General features: G+C 43.3%; 1 protein-coding gene across 2 annotated transcripts in view; it reads left to right on the plus strand.

Annotated features, from left to right (window-relative positions):
- KCNH1 (potassium voltage-gated channel subfamily H member 1) overlaps window positions 1-21,235 on the plus strand; it is a 335,988-nt gene that overhangs the window by 77,865 nt on the left and 236,888 nt on the right. For both annotated transcript variants that reach the window (XM_077282323.1, XM_077282324.1), the window contains one exon: window positions 3,791-4,214. In XM_077282323.1, coding sequence (XP_077138438.1) covers window positions 3,791-4,214 — 424 coding nt within the window. The remainder of the gene's footprint in view (window positions 1-3,790; window positions 4,215-21,235) is intronic.

Genomic DNA, 21,235 nt, shown 5'->3' on the forward strand with positions numbered 1-21,235 from the left:
AAATGAGCACACGGGGATCCTATCGTGTAAAAAAAAAAAAACATTCTCCCCAACCGGTCTGCCGCTGGTGTCTCCGGCTGCTCTCCTGACTTCCTCTTCCAGTCGTGGTGTTAGGTGACTGCTGCAGTTAGTTATCAGTCACTGATTGGCTGCAGCAGTCACATTCCACCCAAGCTGGAAGAAAGACCAAGGAGACTGGCTGCTGGGCTCACCTGACATCCACTGGTGGAAGCAGAATTCAGGAGACCAGCAGGGGACACCAGCAGCAGTGCCGAGGATCAGTTGGGTATGGAAAGTCACCATGATTTTTCTTTTATTTTAGGACAACTGTGGAGCCTTTTTGATGTAGTGACCAACCCCTTTAACCATAACATATAGGGGTTCTGCAAGTTACTATATTAATTTGATCTGGGATGGCAATTTTAAGTTGAAAATAATGTATTTTAGAGCCATAACTCTAAGAAAGACGCCAACGCTTGGCTTTGTGCATGGTGCTTGTAGGCTTCTGCGCAGCTACTCGACCATAGAAATCTATTTCTCAAAGCTCTTGACTTACAGATCTTATACTGTTGTCACTTCCACCAGCGACCTAGACCTCTGTAGTGAGCGATGCAACAGCGGATCAGCAACTTTTTTGTAGCCCACCCTCTGGCACATGGTGGCTTCATTCTCTTGGTTTGAGTGGTCTACATCTTCACGGCTTGGCTGTTTTTACTCCTTGTCACTTCCACTTCACCATGATAACGATGGGTGTCTACATAGCTATTGCCATGTCATGTACATGATCACTCGACTCATATCCCTTCTCCCCCAATCGAGTCGTGGGCAACTAATAATATAAATGGCCACCATGCAATACAACATTTCCCCGGCATTTGACATCGATGGTAGCTGTAGCTCCAATCTGAAAATGTTTCTCTTAACTCTCCCTGAAATCTAAAAAATCAGAGGTTACCCAGAATTATTCTAAATTTCTAAAATAAGGTTTATGTCCTGATGAAGAGGTCCTGCGCTGACCTCGAAACGCAATGACTTTGTAAACCTGTTAAAATAAAGTTACTAAGGATAATATTCAGTTATTCTAAATTTCTAACATTTTCCAAAAGTCGTAGAGATTAGGAAACTGAGATTAAATCAGAGACTCATTAATTCTGATAAAATATGGGAGCAGAGGCATTATTTTATGAATTCGGACATGTGTATGAAGCCGTCTATTTCTGCTAATGACACATTCAGTAGAACTGTGTGTTTGGGGTTGGTATGACTGTTCCGGGCCAGGCAATGCTTCTGGGAGAGGACACCTCCGCACATACAATCCAGAGACCGAAAGGCCATGACCTTGACTATGACTAATTGGCGATGACCGGGGGGGGGGGGGGGGGGGGGTTGAATGTGGGGTGCAAAAAAGAGCAGTATGATCTGAGTGCAGGAGCCTAGCGCAGGTGATCATTGGGGGGCCCTGTTATAGTTTTTGCATTGGGGCTCAGGAGCATCAAATTAAATGGCCCCTCTCTGGAAGTCCAACACAAAATGGATCTGTAATACAGAAATGTGCATGAGCCCTTATGGGTGCTGTAGAAAACTGAGCTAGTAAAGATCCGGTCTTCACAGATGATTTGAATAAAAAATAAATTTATAGACCATAAGAGATAAAATTAAAAACGGATAGATGCGGGATAGAAAGTTATGTATACGGAGATTTCTATGAATATCAGAGAGGTCTGACCTGCTGGAAAAGGCTGCGGTATGGAAGTCAATATTCTGGCTCACAGCCATGGAGTTTCTGCGAATTCCCAAATCAAAGAATATTGCACGTCAGTAACAATTAAGCAATGCATAAGCCAAATATAAACAATTATTAGTTTTCAAGGACCATTAACCTCAAAATACGTCAAGACGCCCGGTTTCTGTGAGTACACGAGCTTACAGAAAATTGTGAGGATGTCTGCAGGCCTAATTGGTCTCTTTAGCTGAAATTAACAAAGCATGATTTTATAAAGCTGGTATATAACAACTAATGCAACATATCGCCAAATAATAGATTATAAGACCTGCATTATTTTCCTAATCCTATGTAATGTTAACAATAAATATTTGGCCTTTTTTTCTACATTTTTTTAATGACAGATTATTGATCCATTTTTTTCCTATTAGTTTTACAATCTTTATCTCAGCACTTAAAAATTTGCAAAAAGAAAATAGAAAAATGTAATATTTTTATCATCCTTATCGAATAAACGCTATCTGCAAATTATAAAAATATCATATATCCAGGATTTTAGTCCTGGGGCATCCCAATGATTGATAATGAGAGCACATTAAAAAAGAAAAAAGAAAGAAGAACATTTGTAATGATAATATTCATAATCCAAAACCTAAAATTCTCTCATTTTCCCCATTGATTTGAACTCCGGCATTAAATATTCACATTTGTAAAATTTGCTTAATGCGCTAATTCACGGAGCGCAGAAGGCCCTTGACCGCTGCCCCTAGTTAGAGCAAAGTGCCCGTCTGATAGATGATTATTCCAGATAATGATAGGACGTGCATCTATCAGACCATCTCTTGTGCTTTCCTGCCCGACACCTTCCAGTTAACAGATGTATCAGCGTTCTGCATCGTAATTGCGACACTTAGCTGCCAAATGGGGTGAGAATTGTGCTGACAGGTGTTACTGGTTTGGCATCGGGCACGGAATAATACTTCATTGTGTTCTTCTTCCTTCTGATTGAATGCTCTGTACCTATAGATCTGATACAATGGTATAGTCAACGATTAGAAATCATTTATCTATACAATATTAATATATATCGTGCCGCACAGAGTGCCAGAATGCCCAACTGCGCCTTCATAGAGTTTATTACTTTCTGTGCCAATCATTGCCCCGAGATAATCATAGTGAGCCTACACTGAGCCAAATGTTGTCCAAGAAGAGCAATATCGTGCCAACAATATGCCAGTCAGCGACTGGAGTTCATTACTTTGAATATGGCGGCCAGTCTGTTGCATAGTTTGGGTTTCCAGTGCCCAGGTCAAGGCAAGTATTCAACTCTATAAGTGCCCCCTTTAAAACAAACAATGCACCCTTTAAAAAGTATTAATGCCCCCTTGAAAAGTACTGATGCCCCTTCCAAAAGTGATAAAGCCATGTTTGTGCCACCTCCACGAAAAGAAAATAAAGTTTATACTCACTTAATTCATGTGATTGGGCCGGAGCACATAGCGGGTCGACACAGGCGGTGAAATGAAGTAAGTCATTGTGCCGATAACCTTTAGGACTTAGGCTTACAGCACACTGTAGGACAGAGTCTATCAAATTCAAAACGGCATTCACCTAGAAATCCGAGTCCTCTGGCCAGAAGTCAGGGCTTGTCCACTGCCTTGGATCTAATGATGAGTAAGTGCAGTCCTATCCCAGAGCAGCCATCGGCTATCTTTCCATGACATTGTCCTCTGCAGGCTGTACCAGGCTGGCAGCATCAGTGGTGTCATTGCCGATACTTGCCTTAATAGAGAACAGTTGGGTCTTCCCAGATCTCAAGACCTTTGAGATCCATTTGGATGAAGGAAGAGGCTCACTGGAGGTTCCAGGAATCTGAGAATGGTGAATCTTCCTAGGCTATCCAGCAGTAGGAGCACAGTGGCTTTTTTCAGGTTTTTATGACATCTGGGTGATAGTATAATGGCAGTCACCTTGGTTGTCCCACAACTTTCGTAGGCATCGATATGATGAAGAAATGGCCTTAACTTGCCAATCAGTGAATAATATACTTGTATCTTATTCTTCCAGGGTATCAGCAGCCTTTTCAGTTCCTTGAAAGTGGTACGGCTTTTACGACTGGGACGTGTGGCGAGGAAACTGGATCATTACATTGAATATGGAGCAGCCGTCTTGGTGTTGTTGGTGTGCGTCTTTGGCCTGGCGGCTCACTGGTTGGCGTGCATCTGGTACAGCATTGGGGATTATGAAGTCATTAATGGAGACACCATTAGAAATGAAAGCTGGCTCTTTCAGTTGGGAATGACCATTGGATCTCCTTATCGGTACAACATATCGGGTTCTGGAAGATGGGAAGGTGGGCCGAGCAAGGATTCTGTCTACATCTCCTCCCTGTATTTTACTATGACCAGCCTCACTAGTGTGGGATTTGGAAATATTGCACCTACTACAGACGGAGAGAAGATCTTTGCTGTGGCCATGATGATGATTGGATGTAAGTACGCCATCTTTATCGTTCTCAATACGTAAGGTATGCTAGCAGTAGAGGATGTCTGGGCTGACGGAATATCTGTGGTCTATTTTCCCATATGTTCAAAAAGACAAAGTTGAAGTTGATTTTGTGTTGGATTTGCCATGTGTTAATACCTTGAAAATTTTTTTGCGAATATGAAAAAATATGTACACCTGTCTTTCCCATCATGAGCTGATTGGAGATGCCACCATGACCCAAAAGTGGCACAGGGCTGCACATTCTGTGGTAGTCATGAATGGTGGTCTTCTCCTGTATAGGAAAGAGCTTACAGTACCATTACAAAATATATGGCACTGCACCACTTCTGGCGTGCCATATCATCATTAATCAGCGGATTAGATGAGCTGCCGAGAGTCTGATGACTTCTCCTGCGATGGACTGTAAGTGGCTCTGCTGTGCATTTTATGTAGAGCCGTGAATGGTACTGCAAACTCTTTCTTCTTCACTTATATAGGAAAGAGCTTGTAGTATCACTCACGGCCACTACATACTTTATGACATGGTGCTACTTCTTCACAGCTGATTAGTTGGGTTCCTAATCTTAAGATTCTCATTCGTCTGATGCTGATGAGTGACCTATCCTCAACATTGCTTGGTACGTTTTGTAGATCCGTGAATGGTACTGCGAGCGCTCCCCTTCATTTGTATAGAAAAGAGTTTGCAGTACCACTCACGTCCACTCCAAAATATACGGTGCTGTGCCATTCATAGCGCACAGTATCACCATCAATCAATTGATCAGTTGGGGTGTCGAAACATAAAGTTCCCAAACTGATCTGATACTGAAGACCTAAAAGTGGCTTTTGCTCCATATATCATGTGGTGACTGTGAATGGTACTGCAAGTTCTCTCCCCTTCACTTGTATAGGAAACCGTTTGCAGAACCACAATTGACCATGTAGAGGTCTGAAACTTCTGGTGCATTGCATCAGATTGGGCTTCCAAGAATAGGAACCAACATGTTCTTCAGGAATCCCGGTTGGGGTGCTGAGGGATCCCTACCGATCTGATAAATGACCTATCCTAGGGATTGGTCATTATTACTAAGGCCCCGAAAACTCCTTTTAACTATGTTTTTGAGTCAACCTCATCGGTCTGTGTTAAAATTTTAAATACATTAAAGGACGCAGAATGGTATTGGTGCGCCCGGCACGCCTTTGGTGGACACTGCGGGAAAATATTGGTACTAATAAGTTGTAGAGACGCTTTTGTGTAATCACGATGCCAGGCAATCACGATGCCCGCTGTTATCGACCTTTCTCATCTGAGGTTTCATGTATTGTGTAAATAAAATGCACGCATTCTTTAGTGTTGGCGATCACTAATCAATCACCGAGAGAAAGAAGAAAAGATGAAACGCACAGAAAATAGAAGTAATTATCACCCTTTTATATTTCATCCAGTTCTAGCCATACGGGGCCTTTGATGTATTTTATCTGTAATCAGCCATAGTTAACGCTCTTCTTTGATTTCACTTTCTTCCATGCTTCACTTTTGGTGACTGGTTTTGAGCTTTTAGAATAATGCTATTATAATAAAGAGTGGAGGATGTCAGCGACACGGATTATTCAGATGATCAGGCGCCATTGCTGCAGAATAGTCTGACGTTTCCTCTTACAGAAATCATATCAGGCGGTAAAACACAAGGCGACACATGATAGTGACCACAATGGAGGAACATCGACGACTAGGGTGCATGACAAAGATAACATTTATGCCCTATCCAGACGTTCGACTGCTGGGATCACCAGTGATGACGGGATTTGGGATCTGGACTCCTGAGAACAGGGTTTTGCAGCCCTGTCCTGAATGGAGGTGCGCATGCTCAGCCTCAGCTCCATTCATTATCTATGGAGCTACCGTAAATGGTGGAGCGCTGTACTTGGCATTTTCTTGCAATCCCGTTGACAATGAATGATACATGATAAGTTGTTTATCACTAAAGGTCTGACCTTTGTGACCCCTTCTAATCCCAAGAACAGAGATCATGAGAATGGAGCAATGGATGGCCATGCTATTGTCTCTATAGGATTGTTCTCAGCTATCTCCATCAGTCTCATACACTATGGACTCCTGAGCCCTGCTTGATGAATTGGAGATGGTGGTCAAACCTCCTGTGGATAGATGATAAGTTGTCAATCACTGGGGGGTCTGACCGTTAGTACCCCCACTATTCCCAAGAACAGGGCTCAGGAGAATCGAGTGGTGGTTGGGCATACCATCATCTCTACATGATGGTTTTCAGCTATCTCCATCAGTCCCATACACTATGGACTCCTGAGCCCTATTAGATGGATTGGAGAGGGTCCCAGTGGTCAAACCTCTTGTGGATAGATGATAAGTTGTCAATCACTGGGGGTCTGACCATTGGTACCCCCACTATTCCCAAGAACTGGGGTCAGGAGACTAGAGTGCTGGTTGGGCATGCCATCATCTCTATGGGATTGTTCTCGACTATCTCCGTCAGTCCCGTACACAATGGACTCAAGAGCACTATTCTCCCGATTGGTGAGGGTCCCAGTGGTCAGACCTCCTGTGGATAGATGATAGGTTGTTTTCCTGAACCAACCCCTTTAAAAGCTTTTTCTGATCTTAGACATTTACAGCTTAGATATCTGATGGAGAATGGAGAGGCAAGGTGTTTACAGTTTTTCTACAAATTTCTATGAGCATTAGAAAAATTGCAGGTCCCGGCGGTGGAACATACAACTATCAGGCATCTATGGCATAGACTCTCGGTATTAACCTTTAATTGGCACCAGAATAACCATTTTAAGAGGTTAGGAGATAACTTACTGATTCATGGGGCCCCGTGTACAAGAGGAAGCAGGTGATGGGACTGTGCTACTGAGCATGTGCGGCCACCAATACTGGACACATTAGATGGACATATTTAGAGGGAATGAAGGAGCTACCAGGGGGCACCATAATACGTATGTAAGAGCAATATCTAAACACAGGAGCTTTGTACAAAAGATATTCCAGATCAAACATTCTTGTTACATTAATAAACATATAATACACTGCCAAACAGAATCGGACTTATCTTGTACAGAGAGACTTGGTGTTAGGGTATATCAGGGCACCAACAAAGGAACGAGCATCATTTTGTATTCAGAGATGATAAATAATGGGCGATGCCTTGTATTCTCATTTATTGCTTTGTCTTATGTCTGGAGCCGGTTATTTATGAGAATCAATTGTCCTGAAACTGGTACATGTGAAGGTTGCGCGAGACAAGCACTTTAATTTACAGCAGGGGCCATAAATGGAGGAATCCATCATTGGCTTTTGTGACTAGATCCATATTTTGTGTGAGCTTTTAGTCTCCTTCATTAATTCCAGATGCACAATAATTAACCAGGAAAACTAATGGAAAAATAAGACGTTGTAGTGATAACGATGGCTCGTCTTTACCAAAGTGAGGTTCCTCCTTAGTTCGGTAATTGCCGGGCAATTCTGTTTCCACTATGGGGTACTGTGGTTGTTTCTGTTATGGGGCGCTGTGACTATTTTCTGTTATGGGGCGCTGTTATGGGGCGCTGTGGTTGTTTTCTGTTATGGGGCCCTGTGGTTGTTTGCCATTATGGGGCCCTGTGGTTGTTTGCCGTTATGGGGCCCTGTGGTTGTTTTCCGTGATTTGGCGCTGTGGTTGTTTTCCGTGATTGGGAGCTGTGGTTGTTTTCCGTTATGGGGCGCTATGGCTGTTTTCCGTTATGGAGCGCTATGGCTGTTTTCCGTTATGGAGCGCTATGGCTGTTTTCCGTTATGGTGCGCTATGGCTGTTTTCCATTATGGGGCACTATGGCTGTTTTCCGTGATTGGGCGCTGTGGTTGTTTTCCGTTATGGAGCACTGTGGCTGTTTTCTATGATGGGGCGCTGTGGTTATTTTCCGTTATGGGGTGCTGTGGCTGTTTTCCATTATGGGGCGCTGTGGCTGTTTTCCATTATGGGGCGCTGTGGCTGTTTTCCATTATGGGGCGCTGTGGCTGTTTTCCGTTATGGGGCGCTATGGCTGTTTTCCGTTATGGGGCTCTGTGGCTGTTTTTCGTTAGGGAGCACTATGGCTATTTTCCGTTATGGGGCGCTATGACTGTTTTCTGTTATGGGGCGCTATGGCTGTTTTCTGTTATGGGGCGCTGTGGCTGTTTTCCGTTATGGGGCGCTATGACTGTTTTCCGTGATGAGGCACTGTGGCTATTTTCCGTTATGGGGCGCTATGGCTGTTTTCTGTTATGGAGCGCTATGGCTGTTTTCTGTTATGGGGCGCTGTGGCTGTTTTCCGTTATGGGGCGCTATGACTGTTTTCCGTGATGAGGCACTGTGGCTGTTTTCCGTTATGGGGCGCTATGGCTGTTTTCCGTGATGAGGCACTGTGGCTGTTTTCTGTTATCGAGCGCTATGGCTGTTTTCCGTTATGGGGCGCTGTGGCTGTTTTCCGTGATGAGGCACTGTGGCTGTTTTCTGTTATCGAGCGCTATGGCTGTTTTCCGTTATGGGGCGCTGTGGCTGTTTTCCGGTATGGGGCGCTATGGCTGTTTTCTGTTATCGAGCGCTGTGGCTGTTTTCCGTTATGGGGCGCTGTGGCTGTTTTCTGTTATGGAGCGCTATGGCTGTTTTCCGTTATGGGGCGCTGTGGCTGTTTTCTGTTATCAAGCGCTATGGCTGTTTTCCGTTATGGGGCGCTATGGCTGTTTTCTGTTATCGAGCGCTATGGCTGTTTTCCGTTATGGGGCGCTGTGGCTGTTTTCCGGTATGGAGCGCTATGGCTGTTTTCCGTTATGGGGCGCTGTGGCTGTTTTCTGTTATCAAGCGCTATGGCTGTTTTCCGTTATGGGGCGCTATGGCTGTTTTCCATTATGCGGCCCTGTGACTGCTTTCTGTTATGGGGCGTTGTGGTTGTTTTCTACTTTGTAGTTTACTTTTGATAGGAAGTTACTATTATGTTATAATAGTTAATATCTAGCAGAATATTCATACATATGTAAATGTGCCAATATATAATACTTCAATAAACACAACATTGTAATTGCACATATATATGATATTGCCATTTTTTAAATAATATTATTATTATTGCACTTTATGATATTATTGTTGCTACTTTTAAATGGTATTTATTGCGACTTTGTAACGTGTCTTGCGCTACCTTTTGTGCAGTTTTGGTGCTGTTCTGCAATTTGATCTAATACCTTAATGCAGCCCTGGTAACACGTTACAGATAGCAGCGGTGGCTGACACTCCGGAGACCTTGCAGTGTGTGGGTGTAGCTTCTGAACATGTTTGCTGATTATGTCTTTTCTTGTACTAAACGCTTTCACCCCTGACTTTTTAGCGCTATGAAAACTGCTGTAAAGCCTCTCTCATTATCCATTCAATAGGCCCGCATGGGAGCACAGTTTAGTACACTAATAAGCGATTAACTATGTGGGCCACCATGTGCCTAAATGGCATACTAATGCAAAATGCGGTTATTTTTGCACCAAGCGAGCAGAAAGTGTCCTGCGTGACGTCGTTTGGGTTGTTGTGCTTTTTTCCCCTATATTTTATGTTATTGATGTTATTGAAGGGTCCTGTTTTTCTAAACGGTGATGTTGGGTTTGATCCAATTAAAGATGTCAAGATTAAGAAACTCAGATCTGAAATATCATTGGGACATGAGTGAAAACAATATAGTGTAGTTGTGGCCCCCAGTAATTTGCCTGAAATCACATGGTGTTTCACTAGTCTTAGCGGCAAACAACTTATTAATGGTGGTGCAGGTGTTGACCCCCATCAATCTGATATGGATTACCTATTTGAAAGATGGGTAATCAATATCTAAGACTTTAACAACCCCTTTATTTCCAAACATTGTGACCGTTCTTTATAGAATAGCATATTTTTTTTATTTTTTGTTCCCCCATAAATCAATAGTACACATAGAATCCTAGAATGTTAGAGTTGAAAGGGACCTCCAGGGTCATCGTGTCCAACCCCCTGCTCAATGCAGGCTTGTGAAAATAAGAAACTTTGTAATATCGCTTATTAGAGAAATCTACTTCTTTCTCCTCCTAGACGATCAATCATTCTCAATTCATTGGTAAAATCTATTTTCAGTGAATACAGAGTTTTTAAATTACTGAGATAAGAGATGACAGTTGGTGCTCCTAACGTTCTATGGAGGTGCAGGAAGGAGGAGCTATAGGCAGATACAAACATTCTGCTGCAAGTTCTCCTGAAATCAAAGTTTCACATTGACTCTGTGAATATCTGTGAATAATGGTTTCACCACTTAATACAGAGTTTACAAAGAGAAAGTTTGCAAAGTTTCAAATAAAGTTTCTTATTTTCATGCGTACTATTAATTTATGGAAATACATACAGTATGCATAAAGTGTTTGCTCCTTTCCTGATTTCTATTTCTTTTGCATGTTTGTCACACTTAAATGTTTCAGATCACCAAACAAATGTAAATATTAGACAAAGATAACACAAGTAATCACAAAATGTAGTTCATAAATGAATGTCTTTATAAAGGGAAAAAGAAATCCAAACCTACAGGGTCCTGTATGGCAAAGTTACAGTTATTATTTAAATAACAATTGAAACATTTGATAATTATTGACACTTGTGAATATTAAACCCTCTGTGCATTTATTTGCTTGGCTTTATCAAACTTTTTAAGGCGCTATCCACATGAGAATTGGCGGAATAATCTGCACTGAATCCATGGCAAAAAGCTGCATTAGTTGTATTCAGATTTGTCTCTGATTCTGCTGCAGATTTTACCCTCTGCATTGCAAATAACCAAATCTGTCCTAAAAAAGAAATCATCATAAATTCACATGCTCTTGATTTAGGATTCTGTGAATCTATTTACATACGGTAGAGGGTGGATGAGATTTGGTGAGGTGTCATCCACATTACTGCTACTTTAGAATAGGTAGAGACAGTATAAGGGCAGATGGGGACGACAGTAGATTGACTCATCTAAGATAATCGGGCCAATCATGCTAATCACACGCTGATCAGAGTTTGATCAGAGTGTCAGGACAATGTGATCTAATTCTCTTGGATGAGAAGATGGAGAAAAAATGTCTTCATCTTCTCAATTCTGTCAGTAGCGGAAATTGAACTGCACTCAGATGTCATCTGTCGAGTGCAGTCCAATGGTTTCTGTGAGATATGGGAAAATGATATCTAACTGATATCATTTTGATATCTGATGGAATTCCCTATCAGATACAATTTGGCCCATAAATACTTGCTCCAAACTCAGCCCCCACCTTTGGCATTCCCCCCAGGCCAAAAGGGAAGTCAAAAACACATCAAACAGTGGGACCTCATTATCCACCGAAAGCACTTCCTTGGACAGGGCAGACCAATGGCTTTTTTTAATTAGCTCAACCAAATAGGCCTTTGAAACTCTCCCGAGGGGGGCAAATGGCATAGACCCTGTGTCTCCCAGCACCAAGTCCACAAATTATCACAGGGGTGTGAACTCTTGTGCAGTTACCAGCCTACTGGCTTCCTTTGTTGGACTCAGGCTGACACGCAAACATATTGGCACCACAGATCCCCGGCTCAACAGCACAAGGCTCTGAGATATTGAATCTAGAAAATGTCATATATTAAAAGAATGCAATATCTCTGAACTTAGCCGAGTACATAATTGGAATCTGCATTCCTTTCCCCACAAAACCATACCATGCAGCCACCTCTAGAACTCGGCGTTATTGAGTGGTAAAGCATAGCTACCAGAAATTAAATACAGCAGCCATATTTGGTCTCCCTGCACAGATAAAATCCAGCAAAACCCAGTGGCGCCAACACCGTCCCATTTAAAGCTTCTGACGGAAAGTTATGGGCATCCACGGTTCGGGCCAGAAAATCATGCTTTCAGATATGGGAGGAGAAAGGCTGCACAGCCAAGAGGTTGGTGCAGCATGTGGGAGGGAGCAGCCTAGGGGATAATAGGCAGCTCCTGATTTTGGACTCAGTTTTTTCTACTGGCAAGAGGTCCATTAGCTGACGCGTCCAGAGAATTACGTAACAAAGATTTGGATGTGTGATTCATCAGTGCCTCACTGTGGTCACATGCTACATAACATGGTAATTGTAATCTATCTGTGTCCTATCCTTGTACTACACTCTTGACTGTATACTTGTATATTATTCTTGTGTATATATACTGTATATATATATATATATATATATATATATATATATATATATATATACCTGTATCTTTCTAGTGTGCCTTTCAGTGATTAAATATAAAATTAATCTTGGGCTGCTCTTTTATCTTCACAAATCCCCACGTCCGCACGCTCAGTTGGTTTCTGACCCGATATAAGCCTGTTGTCAGACAGGGCTTATATCTAAGGAGGAACTGGTGGCAGCATACCGTACTGTGTTAGTGAGGAACTCTGACAGTGATGGATGTGAGGTTTGTATATATGTCCCCAGCCTGGACTGTCGATATATATCCCCCCTAACTGGGAGCGCCCCAATAACTTGTACCTATAAGAGAAGCCTTTCCGGCGACTATTTGCTCTCTGTGCAATTCTCTGACTGACCTGAGGTAAGTGATGGTGCCAGAGAGTCAATCCCTGCTGGATCATTCTCTCCCCTCCCCAGAGGTAAGTGAAGATGACACACACCTTCCCCTGTACAATCCGTCACAGTTTCCATGGACTCCTTGACTTGTATGGCTTATCTGAATATCGGATCAACATGGGCATGCAGCGATTTTATCTCGGACAGGTGTGCGGCCCCATAGAACAACATTGGTCTGAGTGCGAGTCGATGTTTTGTCGGATCGTAGTCGGACTGAAAATACGTTCCTGCCCTTAAAGATTTCTAACCAATGTAGACAATCTGGCAGGTTCTCCAGCAGTGTTCCTAGTGTGCGCAAGTGCTGGAGCTTTCCTCACTATATCCATTCTAAGAATTCCCCCTTGTTCTTGATTAATTCCTCCATTGTTCTGCATTGTTCTGATTCTGTGAAATCTTGCACATGCGCAATGCATTCCCTACCATCCTGTAGTTCTGGAACTATTCCCATTGCTATGAGAGCGCAGTGCTTGCGTCATGTTGGCGCATGCGCAAGATCTATGTACCTGTCAGATCTGTGGAGCCACAAAGAAGGACCAAGGGGAACTCGTTAGATAGGGTTTAGTGAAAAGAACTGGGGCACTTGCCAGGATTATGAATGCCCTTGAGCACTTGCTAAATTATTTGCATAATTGATTAAAATTGATTTTTTTTTGTGTGATGCTAAGTCTGCCTGCATTCACACTGGTAGGATTGTACATGGCCTCTATCTGACACTTGTAGAATCCATCTGACGGATATTTGACATCTTGAACAAAGAAGCAACAGAAATGATAGAGGCAAAGACTTTTTTTTGTAGAATATCCAAATGATTAGTCTTCCCTGCCCCTCGCTGCGTTCCTCTGAGTAACACTTCTCAGACTAATTCAAGTCTGCAGCAGCCATTGTAACTTTACTCGGATAAAATACTCAAGAGGATCAAGTTCACATCACTTCAAATCCAATCCATTTTGTTATCGGCTGGTCCATACCCCCCTGGGCTGGCACGGTGCTCAAGTCCTTTATGTCAGAAAATAACATGAGTCACTGTCATTTTCCAGTGTCTCTCTCACAATGCCGTCAAGTCACAGTCAGACAATGGGCATGGTTCACCATATTGTCCAAGCGTCTACGTCTAAAGTCCTCAAGGCTGCTCCAACTACATGAACATTTCCCAAATATCCATGCATGACCTGCAAAGTGACATTATAGGTGAAAATGACACTCATTCTACTGATGTGGACCAGTCATGGCAATAATTGCAGAGACCAGGTTGGAAATACATGGATATATTCTAGAGAATTATACACTCCCTGACAGAAGTAATGTCGCTTATCCATGTTATGTAAATAAAAGCTTATAACCTGACGTTAAATTCATCCATTGGTTGTATAAATGATACTTTTGAAAGCTGAAACCCTCCGAAAGGTTAGGTTAAGAAAATAAATTGGCATCATTGCAGAAATATTGATCATTTAATGGACACAGAATGGTCAGATTTTGGCAAGACAAAAGTTTTGTCACCCACAGAAAGTAATGTTATATTCAAACAAATAATTAAATTATTCCCTGAGGAAGGAAACAGGTGTTTCCGAAACGTGTCAGTTTTGGTCCTTACCGCGATCCATACCTAGCATCTAGTCATGTGGGCCGTCACCTGATCCACGCAGGTCCTATAGACGAGCCGCTCTCACCGCTCGCACCTCGCGCAACACCTCTATACCAGGATACAGGTTCCCCGCCTATTACTGGAGCTCACAAGCGGAGCAGCTGCCACCAGCCGGGGCAGCTCTCTGACACTACTCTTGGAAGATTTCGTCCACTGGATTCATCGCACCCTGAAACATCCAGAAACCGCTGACCTGACTCATTCACCGCCCGGCGGCAAGGTACTGATCTTTATTATTTGACTATTATTTGACTATGACCTATACTATTTCATTTTGATCCCTGGAGTCACTCGCGTTATGTGTCCAGAAATTGTACTCTGGATACATTGGTAGGTTGTATGCTTACTTAATCACTTTTTCAGACTTTACTGGCGGACTTTACCAGGTACACCGGTGTATTTAGTTTGGTATCCACCTTTTGTCAGATCTACTGATCTCTTACCAGCGCGAATAATTGTATTATAATCTTGTATCCTTCACAATATTGTGGTGATTGTCTATTCGCTGCAGGAAAACCTTCATTGTGACACCTTGGGCCGCTTTTATTTATTTTATTAAATAATTAAATTAAAATACAAATATATGTTGCATAACATTGGTGAATGAAGTTGTGGTGCTATTAGAGTCATATTTAATATTTTGTGTGACTTCCATGAGCTTGAAGGACTGCATCCATGCGGTTCAACAATGATTCATACAATTTATTAATGAAGTCATCAGGAATAGCAAAGAATGCATTCTTACTTGCCTCCCAGAGTTCATCAAGATTCTTTGGTTTTGTCTTCCAAGCTTCCTCTTCCATCCTACCCCAAACATGCTCAATGATGTTCATGTCTGGTGACTGGGCTGGCCAGTCCTTGAGCACCTTGATCTTTTTTGCCTGGAGGAACTTTGTTGTAGAGATGGATGTATGAGATGGAGCACCATCCTGCTGCAGAATTTGACCCCTTTTATGATTTGGAATATAAGAGGCAGCTAATACTTCTTGATATTTTAGGCTATTGATATTGCCTTCCACCTTGCAAATGTTTCACACACTCCCATACTGAATGTAACCCCAGACCATGATCTTTCCACCACCAAATGTAACTGTTTTCTGGGTGTATTTTGGATCCATACGGGCTCCAGTAGGTCTCCTGCAGTATTTGCGGCAGCTGTTGTGTAATTCTACTGAAGATTCATCAGAGAAATCCACCTTCTGCCACTTTTCCAGCGTCCATCTGTTTAGCAGGCTGTGGGACTTTGCAAATGCCACACGGTTTTTTATTTGCCTTTTGTTTAGTGCTGGCTTCTGGGCACTGATTTGACTATGGAGGCCATTTTTAGACAGAATCTCACAAACTGTTGTAGTTGACACAGGGACTTGAGGTGACCAGGCCTGTTGGAGCTCTGCTGCAGTGGAAGAGCGGCTTGCCTTGGATTTTCTAACCAACAAACGTTCCTCCTGAGCAGTTGTCTTGCGGGGTCTGCCGGACCTGGGCTTGTCAAACACATCTCCAGTCTCTTCAAATCTTTTTTTAATTCTTTGTACTTGATGCTGAGACACATTAAAGGTGCCAGCCACCTCTGCAGTGGATCTGGTCTTCAGCCTCTTGATAATCCAGGCTTTGGTCGCAGGGTGGATTTTTGGCATGTTGTCAGAGCTCAAGTTGTAGTTTAAGTGAAGGTCTGGGGTGCTGGGTTTCTTTTTATGCACACCCACTAATTAACCGATCATGTACTGAGCACAGGTGAGGATGTAAACTAGGATTGGGTGCATTATATGACCAGGCATCAAAACTTTTGTCTTGCCAAAATCTGACCCTTCTGTGTCCATTAAATGATCAATATTTCTGCATTGATGCCAATTTATTGTCAGGACTCTGAACATTTTTTATTACCTTTTGTGCATTACTGCCCTTTTTCAAGATGACGTCTTTGGTCTCATGTGCACTGTGTCTTCCTGCTATAAAACTCCACCCCAGCCTTCATCCAGCTCCTGACTCTGGTGACTCCCTTGCTATACACCTGCTCCTGTGAACCTGTGTGGTGATCCTGCTACTCTGCTCTGAGTTCCTGCTGCATACACCAGTTTCCAGTAATCCTCCTTCATCTGCTGCTCTTGTTTAATTCCATCTGCATTTGATGGACATGTAAGCTGTTGCTGCTCTGCAAAAACCTGAGATTATCCCCCAGGCCTCCCTGGTTGAGCTAAGATATTATTTGAACTGCCTTATAAGCATATCTATCTGTCTCACTCCCCGACGAAGCTACAAGTGAAACGTACATTGGAGTGTGAGGTGGCAGGATCAGGATACCGAACATGAGCACTGGTTAGTATATATTGTGCCTTTTTTTTTTTTAAGAAGCAAGGGTGGAGGAGGCTTTCTGAGGAATTGTGCCACTTATTTGCAATTATTGGCAACAGAGTATTATGTGGTCCTTGGAAATAGAACTGTGAAGTAGTCTTTTAAAGACACATGTTATTTATGTAAGTTAATAGATTAAAGGGCCATATGTTTATCCTCTCCCCTTTTCAGTTATTGATGAAAATTTTCTAAGTAACCTGTGCTGTGGGTTTATAAAATGTTGAGACTTGTTGTACTAAAAAATCTTATATACTGACCTGCCCCTCTTGTTTTTATATATTATTTTCTTTTTTGTCTACTGTTCTTGTTGGTGTTTAAATAAAAGATTTAATGGATTTTAATATATTATTGGAGTGAGAATTTCTTCAAGTAGTTTCTTTTTTTATTTTGGGCATATCTATCTGTGTTTGGACTAAAACAAGGACTTATTCGTGTCAAGTATCCTCAAGAATAATTGTGCTTCATAGACTTTCTGCGTGATTGCATTTTCCTCTGAAGTTCCCTATAGACTGTTAAGCTGCGTTTAATATTTACACCAAGTGTTGTGGACTTGAGTTTCTCTCTGCACCTGTTTGAATCAGCGTGTGATAATATAGACTTTACCACTTATAAAACTGTGTCCTGTAGTTGTCTTGTTCCAAGCAAAGAGTCTCCTGAGTTATCCCCTATAATTATTAAATTTATTTTCTTTACCTAAACCACATTTTAGAGGGTTTCAGCTTTCAAAAGAATTATTTATACAACCAATGGATGAATTTAACGTCAGGTTATAAGCTTTTATTTACATACTGTAACATGGATAAGCGACATAACTTCTGTCAGGGAGTGTATATAGTGTTAGGCTGTTACTGGGCCCATGGTGGTAGTCGTGTGAGTGGGCCGCCTTTTCCACGCCAGGGCAGTTAGAGAAAATTGAGTGTTATGGATGTGCATGTTCGACATTACTTCAGATTCTGATTGTGAAGACACCAGATTGTATCCTAATTTCCCAGACAACCATGTTTTTGCAAACCAAAAGAACTGGCTTTTTATCTGTATATTGGCTTGTGAATTTAAGTGTTTGTCTGGTGGGTCAAGAAGACAGACTTGCCAACTAATATACTATCTAACATACTGTGTAAAGGTACCGTCACAACGATGCCGATCGCTGCAGCGTCGCTGTTTAGTCGTTGTGTGGTCGCTGGTGAGCTGTCACACAGACGGCTCTCCAGCGACCAACGATGCCGAAGTCCCCGGGTAACCAGGGTAAACATCGGGTTACTAAGCGCAGGGCCGCGCTTAGTAACCCGATGTTTACCCTGGTTACCAGTGTAAAAGTAAAAAAAAAAACACATACTCACATTCCGGTGCCTGGCGTCCGCATCCCTGCACTCCTCCTGCATCCTGTGTCAGCGCCGAACATCTCCGGCATCTCCCCGCTCTGCTTTACGGCCGGCACTTACACAGGATGCAGGAGGAGTGCAGGGAAGCGGACGCCGGGCACCGGAATGTGAATATGTGTTTGGTTTTTTTTTACATTTACACTGGTAACCAGGGTAAACATCGGGTTACTAAGCGCGGCCCTGCGCTTAGTAACCTGATGTTTACCCTGGTTACCAGTGAAGACATCGCTGGATCGGTGTCACACACACCGATCCAGCGATGTCAGCGGGTGATCCAGCGACAAAATAAAGTTCTGGACTTTCAGCAACGACCAGCGATATCACAGCGGGATCCTGATCGCTGCTGCGTGTCAAACACAACGCTAGCCAGGACGCTGCAACGTCACGGATCGCTAGCGATATCGTTGTAAAGTCGCTCAGTGTGAAGGTACCTTAAGTCTGTAATAGTGACTGTACATAGAGTGTGTTAAGGTACCTTCACACTAAACGATATCGCTAGCGATCTGTGACGTTGCAGCGTCCTGGCTAGCGATATCGTTGAGTTTGACAGGCAGCAGCGATCAGGATCCTGCTGTGATATCGCTGGTCGTTGCTGAAAGTCCAGAACTTTATTTCATCGCTGGATCTCCCGCAGACATCGCTGAATCGGTGTGTGTGACACCGATTCAGCGATGTCTTCACTAGTAACCAGGGTAAACATCGGGTTACTAAGCGCAGGGCCGCGCTTAGTAACCCGATGTTTACCCTGGTTACCAACGTAAATGTAAAAAAAAAAAAAAACACTACATACTCACATTCCGGCGTCCGTCAGGTCCCTCGCCGTCCGCTTCCCGCACTGACTGACTGCCGGCCGTAAAGTAAAAGCAGAGCACAGTGGTGACGTCACCGCTGTGCCCTGCTACTGCCGGCGCTCACACAATGCAGGGAAGCGGACGCCGGGGGACGCGAATGTAAGTATGTACTGTTTGTTTTTTTACGTTTACGCTGGTAACCAGGGTAAACATCAAGTTACTAAGTGCGGCCCTGCGCTTAGCAACCCGATGTTTACCCTGGTTACCCGGGGACCTCGGCATCGTTGGTCGCTGGAGAGCTGTCTGTGTGACAGCTCCCCAGCGACCACACAGCGACTAAACAGCGACGCTGCAGCGATCGGCATCGTTGTCGATATCGCTGCAGCGTCGCTTAGTGTGAAGGTACCTTAAAGCTTTGTTTATTGATGTGTGCTTATATGCTAATAGTGCTACTTATTCCCATCACCATTGTTTACCTTATCTTGATGTTGGACTGAAAGACCCTGGGTAATTCTAAAAATAGCTTACATGCCTTGGGTATAAAAAGACTCAGAGATCACATCCTGGGAGACTGAAGTAACACAGAGCTACCAGCCAGACATTCTGCAAACCACCCAACAGACAAGAGAAAGGACTGCAGCCAATTCATCATGGCACCATCAGGAGGGACACTGATCTATGATTCTATAGGAAACAACCCAGGGGTTTTCGGCTCCGGTTGGAAGGACGCAGATCTGATCCAGTGGCCATCTCAGAACCATGGATATGTTTGGAAAAAGCCAGGGTTGGGACCCGCTGGTCACCTGGTTCCATGGAGATGGTCAGATAAGCCAGGTGGTGACTCTCGTGTCAACTGGATTTGGACCTTGTATGGACTCTATGGACAGTTCTCGGTCATCTCCCTATGCTTGTCGTTACCCCTTCTCTGTGCGTTCATCCACAGATGGAGTAGCAACCCTGGGAGCTCTGACATAACATCTACCATTATCTCGGCGAGTCAGCGGAAGGGTGAGGCCCTGTAATGTGCACCATCTTGGGGTAATTGGTGGGATTGTTCTGTTTGCTATTGTGTGTTGTGGTTCAATAAAGTATTGCCCCACTGTTTTACCTTAACCCTGTGTTGTCTGTGTAGTGTATTGCCCACGGGGAGATAGAGCGGGCGTTCAATGGTATGAGCCGTGGTCCATGCAGTTTTGCTAAAGACCACCCACTGACCCCGTTTCTCCACACTGATACTTCCACCATCCTTTCTGATAAACCCAGTGGAGTATCGTTCCCTTTAACCCTTTCAATCAGGAAGCCAAACCAGCTTTTACAAACATTGTTCTTTTTATACAAGGCCAAACTGATGAACAGGGAGGAACAGGGTTTTTTTTTCCCATCGCCTTCCATACAATACACCAGTTCCTTCTCCAAATTTACAGTTAGCATCACCCTGCAACAGGTTCATCAAAGGAATAAGGGCATGCTAGGAATGTCTGCATATTACTGGGTGTCGGGTCATACGAGTCCAGGTGTGTTGCTTTGACCTTCTTACCCTGTTTCTTTGCTTACTCTAGTCCCAGGGGCCGCTCGTAGAGTCATTGCTCCATATATCAGTAGCCAGAACAGGGCGCTATCTTTTCCTAAGATCCCCTTCTTGTTGGACAGTACAATTCCCGAACTTTTAAGCCTTTTCCTTGTAGGGAGGGTTCCCACTTGCCTGCGATGTCCTGCTGCCTCTGTAATTAGTCGCTCTTCATGCTGAGCCTTGTGTATTCCACCTATGCTGTCCCTTTCACCTCCTCTTCTAAGGCCACGGTCATACATTCAGTATTTGGTCAGGATTTTACATCAGTATTTGTAAGTCAAAATCAAGAGTGTGTGAAAAATCCAAAAATGGTGACGTGTTTCTATTCTACTTTTCCTCTGATTGTTCCACTCCTGGTTTTTGCTTACAAATACTGATATAAAACACTGACCAAATGCAAAATGTGTTTATTAAACACATCGGAGAAGTAATAAAAATGTGCAACAATGCAGGGGAGCACATGCAATATATATATAAAAATATTAACCTCTTTCTGACCTCGGACAGGATAGTACGTCCAAGGCCAGATACCGCGCTTTGATGCACGGCTCCGGCGGTGAGCCCGCATCAAAGCCGGCACACGTCAGCTGTTTTGAACAGCTGACATGTGCCCGCAATAGCGGCGGGTGAAATCGCGATTCAC

The sequence above is a fragment of the Ranitomeya variabilis genome, chromosome 2 (genome assembly GCF_051348905.1).
Source record: "Ranitomeya variabilis isolate aRanVar5 chromosome 2, aRanVar5.hap1, whole genome shotgun sequence".
NCBI lineage: Eukaryota > Metazoa > Chordata > Amphibia > Anura > Dendrobatidae > Ranitomeya > Ranitomeya variabilis.